The 6,327-nt window shown below is 40.6% G+C and overlaps 1 protein-coding gene across 1 annotated transcript; it reads right to left on the bottom strand.

The window, feature by feature from the left end:
- Positions 1–994: 994 nt before the first annotated feature.
- On the bottom strand, positions 995–5,936 carry LOC144898277 (uncharacterized). The gene is made up of 5 exons (XM_078789662.1): positions 5,759–5,936; positions 5,276–5,360; positions 2,804–2,867; positions 2,437–2,719; positions 995–1,434 (listed from the first exon to the last, which is right to left on the bottom strand). The coding sequence occupies exons 3-5, from the start codon at positions 2,830–2,832 to the stop codon at positions 1,327–1,329; spliced, it is 420 nt and encodes a 139-aa protein (XP_078645788.1). The 5' UTR covers positions 2,833–2,867; positions 5,276–5,360; positions 5,759–5,936; the 3' UTR covers positions 995–1,326.
- Positions 5,937–6,327: the final 391 nt, after the last annotated feature.

Raw genomic sequence — 6,327 nt, 5'->3', positions numbered from 1 at the left:
TTTGCTGCATGCTTTAAATGGGGAAAATATAGCGCCATCTGGTGGACAAATAAGAAAACAAAAACATTGAAAGCCAGCAGTCTAAGTAGGACACAAAAGTTTTTAGTTTCTGTTAAGATAAATGTGGAGCTAAAAAGAGCATTTTCAATGGTTTTCCATAGGACATTTATTGCAGGGCTGCACAGCGGAGCGTTTAGCCCGCAGGCATCACAGCTAGGCGACCCAAGTTCAATTCCACCCTCGGCCATCTCTGTGTGGAGGTTGCATGTTCTCCCCGTGCATGCATGGGTTTTCTCTGGATACTCCGGTTTCCTCCCACATTCCAAAAACATGCTAGGTTAATTGGCGACTCCAAATTGTCCATAGGTATGAATGTGAGTGTGAATGGTTGTTTGTCTATATGTGCCCTGTGATGGGCTGGCGACCAGTCCAGGGTGTACTATTCCTCTCGCCCTAAGACAGCTGGGATAGGCTTAGCATACCCCACGACCCTCGAGAGGATAAGCGGTAGAAAATGAATGAATGAATGAATGAATGAATGAATGAATGAACATTTATTGCCATGATGACGGCGCCCTTAACCTATTATTTTGTTGCACAATCCTTTGGAGCAATTATGCAATCAAGTGCCTCTCAATGAGACTCCTGCACTTGTTGACCTGCCCACTCCTCATGAGCAAACCGCTCCTCCTCTTTTCTTCATAGACCGGGGTTGTGTGAGGCGTGTAGAATAAACCTGAAACACCCACTTGAGTAACCCAACTCCACGCTAGATAAAGAGCTACTATCAGTTTTCCATGAAAACCAGTTGTGAACCAGTTCACTCCAGTCAAATATGAACCCTTTGGTAGCTCGTTTGATCAGTTTTTTTTTATCTAAATGTCCGCTTGAACCCTTTCAAACTCCTTATGTCTTACTGTTTAGCAAAGCTGGTATAAATGGAAAATGTACCTCGCGTCTTAGCATGTGATTTTAGCATTATTTTATTGTACATGAACATCTACATAAGACAACATAGTCTTGAAAAAATTAGGCATATCTTTGTTTTGGAGCATAAAAAATTATGAGTTTACTCACCCAAGTAGACCAGCTACTTTTGTAGAAATATTTATACAATGATTTGCTCCTAAAAATGTATGGAAAAGCAAACTGTGCAGTAGTTAAATTACTTTAGGGCCATTCTAAGGGTACTGGAGATTGGTGCCAACTCAGCAGCGTCCATCATTTTGCTCTTATCTTCATTCCCGCACTCACATTTGAGATAAAGTCCAGTGATGCCAGTGCAATAATCAGACTCTGTGTCCATTAGCTCACAGCTGCAGTGTCTTATGGGTGTGTCGAAGATTGGACCGCATCCATGTGAGCCGGCGCTATGACTGGGTTGATGTTGTATTCTGTGTACGCAGGCGGCAGATCCTCAGGCTTACATCCCAGCTGGAACACAACGGAAAACCACAGTCAGACACAAGGAAATACACACTGACATAACTCTATTGACGCTTGTAATGGGGGGAGTCTTGTAATGGGGGTCTCAATATATACACATGCAAAGTAACACGTGGCTTGACTACTCCCCAATGCTATTCATTCATTCATTTTTGACACAGGTATGACACAGGTACAATAAAACCTGCCTGAGGTTGTAAAATTAAAATTTTTTAGACTATTTTCTGCATGTTTTGGTTTTTTGGGGGTCAGGGGTATGTAAAATACAGTAGCTAAGGTACTTTCTGAACTTTTTTTTACACTTATGATACGAGTAAAACTGTAACAAAGCTTTTTTAACAACACTTTTGCAAGCGTGCAGCTTGTTTTTTATTGGCTTGCGGTACATTTTTAAAAACTGAATTTAAAAATAGAACAGCATCAATAGAAAAAAAGAGACCAAAAAGGAGTAACATAACTTGATAAAGCCCTAATGCTAATGCTATAAATTCATATAATAATCTACTATGTCCCAAAGTTTTGTCTTTAAATTACATTCATTTTCTACCGCTTATCCTCACAGGGGTTGCAGGTATGCTGTCTTCGGGCAAGAGGCACCCTGGACTGGTCGCCAGCCAATCACAGGGCACATATAGACAAACAACCATTCACACTCACATTCATACCTATGGACAATTTGGAGTCACCAATTAACCTAGCATGTTTTTGGAATGTGGGAGGAAACCGGAGTACCTGGAGAAAACCCACGCATGCACGGGGAGAACATGCAAACTCCACACAGAGATGGGTGGAATCAAACTCGGGTCTCTTAGCTGTGTGGCCTGCGCGCTAACCACTCATCCTCTCGCAAACTAATTTTCCAAAAATGTTGTCTTATTTCAGCCCTCTCCCCAATGTTAATTTGGGCACTGTCCCAGAACAACATGAAGCACACCTTCAACCCCACACAAGCGTCAGTACTGCTGTGGTATCAGTTAACCTAATAATTACCTCAGTATAGGAAGGAGGGGGTCCATTGTAGCCTGCGGCGTTGTACTGTGGAGGTGTGAAGACTTCCTGACTGTACCGAGGACCCCTGTGATGGTCTTCATCTTCCTGCTGTGACAACCTTCCGGGAAAGGGGATGAAATATATGGAAGGAGGGCGACCGTCTTGCTCGCTGCACCTCCACGCCTCCCTTTCAATCTGCTCCTGCCTTAAGCGGCTGCACGCCCTGCAGAAGGTGGTGCAGAACATGATGAGGAGACCGATGCCGAAGATGGCCAGGAAAATCCTTTATGAGAAAAACAATGGAGTTTGACTTAGTGGGGTACACTGATGGGTAGCGTGGGAATCATGATGTTCACAGCGGACTTACTCTAGCGCTGGAATGCTTTTGATAGACATGCTTCTTGGTGTTTGAAATGGACGTTAAGTCAGACCTGAATGGGAATACATTGCAGTCAATTAAAAAAAAAGCTCTTAAAAGACATATTAAGTTTTTGACTACTTCGGACAAAGTGCAGCTGGTATGACCCGGGGGAACATAACACATTTAAAGAGGACACAGAAGGCGGGAAAGTCAAGTCACCAAAGTTTGTTAATGAATAAACTGAAAAAAGGGATGGAAAAAAACCCTCCTGTGCCCAAAGGAAAGGGCCTGATACGCTGGCGTAGACAAAACAAAAGCCAACCCTACTACAGGGCTGTTGTCCTGTCACCTCACCGTGACCCCTAAATAAGAAAAAAAAAACCCTTAATAAAACAACCAAAACACACCAGGACAAACAAGAAAGCAAAAGCTACCAGCAAAGGAACCCAGGCTACTGCTCAGCATCACAGTACACTTATGGCCCTTTATGGGATGAGCAAATCTGGCAATGATGAATCAACACAGGGCAGCACGGTGGACAAGTGATTAGTATGGGTCACATCGGAGATCCGGAAGGTTCGAATAGGTTAGAACAGGGGTCTCAAACTCTCGGCCCGTGGGCCAAATGCGGCCCGCAGGATGCTGGTTTGAGGCCCCCGCCTTAATAGTTTGATATGGATGCCGTATGGTTTCATGTACCCAGAAATGACAGCTTAAAGCTCCGTGCACACACGGATTTTGCCCCGCCCATACGCAAGCGATCGAGTCCGTCTGTTTTAGTTTTTCTCTCATCATCCATGACTGAGATCAAAGCACTGAAAAAGTGTTTTTTTTTTTAAACCTGATGCGCGTCAGCCTCACCCAGACCCTAGCTCCAGTGGCCCCCAAGTAAATTGAGTTTGAGACCCCTGGGTTAGAATCTCTGTTGGGCATCTCTGTTTGCATGTTCTCCGCATGCGTGAGTGGGTTGTCTCATTCCGAAAACATGCGAGGTTAACTGGCGATTCCAAATTGTCCATAGGTATGAATGAGAGTGTGAATGGTTGTTTGTCTATATGTGCCCTGTGATTGGCTGGCGACCAGTCCAGGGTGTACCCCGCCTCTGACTTGAGATCAAGACATTACAGAATGAATCCCCTCTGTTCCTATGTTCCTAACACTGCGGTTCTGCTTATATGTTAGCTTTGACATAATAACTGTAGTGTGAGGACAACATCATAATGGGGCCAAAATCGGAACAGCTTGCTTTGAGACACATTTTCTGACATAAGCAATTAACAAACATTTGTTAAGCACCCCAGACACCCAAGTATCTGTATACCGTTAAACAGTTGAAAGTGCATTCAGCTAATTAATTTGGTTTGTCGGAGCTCTGTAACCCTTGAGAGCAACGTATTCTAATCTAATAGATAACACTTTGAACCCATAAATATTTTCTCCAAGTCATTATGATGGCAGAACGTTTTTTATGACCACCTATGTGCAGAGATAAACATTCACGGGCTGTTAAAAAAAAAAAAAAAAAGAAACACCCCGCAGTGATACAACATGCTTTACAGCTCCTTTTACAGTCAGGCTGCTGGTTGGATGCTTGATTTTATGGTGTAAAAACGTGGTTAATATCATATTTCCAACATATTAGGTGGTGTACAACAATACTAAAGCACAAGATGTCGATCTAGCCATTAGCTGCTTCTGCTTGAAACACTTATAGTTATGCTAATATATTATATAACAATCAAAAAAATCTGAATCGGTGCACGTGTAAGTTGACACCTGACACAATCACGAGCGTCTGAATAACTACATTGATTACCCGACTGGACACCCTCCCAATGTCAATAGAACTCTTTTTAGCTATAGTAAACAATAACATACAAATTATGTACAGTAAATGATCAATCTATTCCCATGGGGTTCAGTACCGCTTGAGGTTGGAATTATTAAGCTTTATAAACAGTGATTTTGTCTAATGACATTATCAGACTCTGTAAATGATTCATAAACAGATGTAACAGGAAGTGTTGGTAGCTCTATTTAGCAAGGTTGTCCATTGTGTTTAAATAGCAAAATGGAGCCTTATTGCTGTTACATGTAAGAAATCTTAACAATGGCAAAGCAGTCAGTATCTGTGGGATCATGACTTGCTACTACTGCAGCTTTATGTAAGGACTTAGAGCATATAGCAGTTTATTAAAAATAGAACTCATTGAAATCTATATTTTAACACCAGAAAATGATATTCTAAATGTAAAAAACTGGTATTATATTGATTATAATGATATACCAATGTAATATGAGTTTTCATAACATCCGCTTTGTTATGCTCTTATTGTTCCATGCTAAATATAAGTATCAATAAACCAAAAACAGGTTATACAATTGGTCAAGAAAGTGGTTTTATGCGTCCCTCAGCCTGATCTTTTGTACGTGTTCAACGGAAAGTGAATGTGGAGGAAGCAGAGAGGAGTTTCTTACCTTGAAGCCAGGAGACGTCTCTCCTCAGGTGTGCCCTCAGCGTCTAGTGTGATTGTGCTGCTGTCAGGGAGCGGCACACACCTGCCTGTCTGGGCAAGGGTTAAGTACATCAGTGAAGCAGGATAAGTGAGGCTTTTCACAATACGTGTCAATAAATAAGTCAAATGCTTTCACTTGATATGTGCTCAAGTATAAGGATAAAGTTTGAGTGTTTTGTTGTTTTTTTTTTTAACATCATACTGTGTCTTTTATTAGTATGGGCTAAAGGTCCATCAGAGGAATTTATGACTGAAGACTTTGGGACTTTTAAAAGTAAAGGCCACCATTGGTGACAAAGCCTTAACTCGGACTACTTTTATCACAGACGATATGATTATGTTTACAGTAAGGAAACAATCGTAACTGTTAGACTAGTAGTATAAAGAAAAGTTAACCATTTAAGAATGAAACTCAATAAAAGTCAAATAAAGTAAAATAACTCACCCTTTAAATGTCCCATCGTTCCTTCAGTGGAGATCCTAATGTCCTAATCCTAATGTGAATCAGCACTTCATATCAACTTCCTATTTAAGCATATAGATCTAATATTCATGAAAATAATTCATTTTTATATTAATGTTGCAGGTAAAATGGTACGCTACAGAAAATGATCAATCTTTACACAAATCAGGGAAATGGAAATTAAATTGGCTAAGCAGTATTTTCATCATTAATTTATGCTCCAGCACCCCCCGCGACCCTCGTGAGAAAAAAAGCGGTAGAAAATGAATGAATGAATGAATGAATTTTAAAAAATGGCGACAAGCATTTAAAGCTGTACATACGGAGGGTGCTGGATTGTTTTTTTTTACAATATAGTATATATGTATATATATATATATATATATATATATACATATTTTAATTAAATACCAATTATATTGTTGCAACATAAAACAGTTTTTTTTACAGATACCTTAGTAAAAGATGCTTTAAAGGGTTACAATGGCTTCACAGATGCAATATCATAAGGATGTTTTAGAGGAGTCAACTATTTGACTCTTCAATTTGCA

Source organism: Doryrhamphus excisus, linkage group LG3, assembly GCF_037039965.1.
Source record: "Doryrhamphus excisus strain RoL-2023G ecotype Guam linkage group LG3, RoL_Dexc_Guam_v1.1, whole genome shotgun sequence".
NCBI lineage: Eukaryota > Metazoa > Chordata > Actinopteri > Syngnathiformes > Syngnathidae > Doryrhamphus > Doryrhamphus excisus.
This window is presented reverse-complemented; position numbering and strand designations above follow the sequence as displayed.

Coding starts and splice junctions, on each gene's coding strand:
- LOC144898277 (XM_078789662.1), bottom strand. CDS start 2,832: ATGTCTATCAAAAGCATTCCAGCGCTAGA. Junction 2,720..2,803: donor AAAAGCATTCCAGCGCTAGA/GTAAGTCCGCTG, acceptor TTTCTCATAAAG/GATTTTCCTGGCCATCTTCG. Junction 1,435..2,436: donor CCCCTCCTTCCTATACTGAG/GTAATTATTAGG, acceptor GTTGTGTTCCAG/CTGGGATGTAAGCCTGAGGA.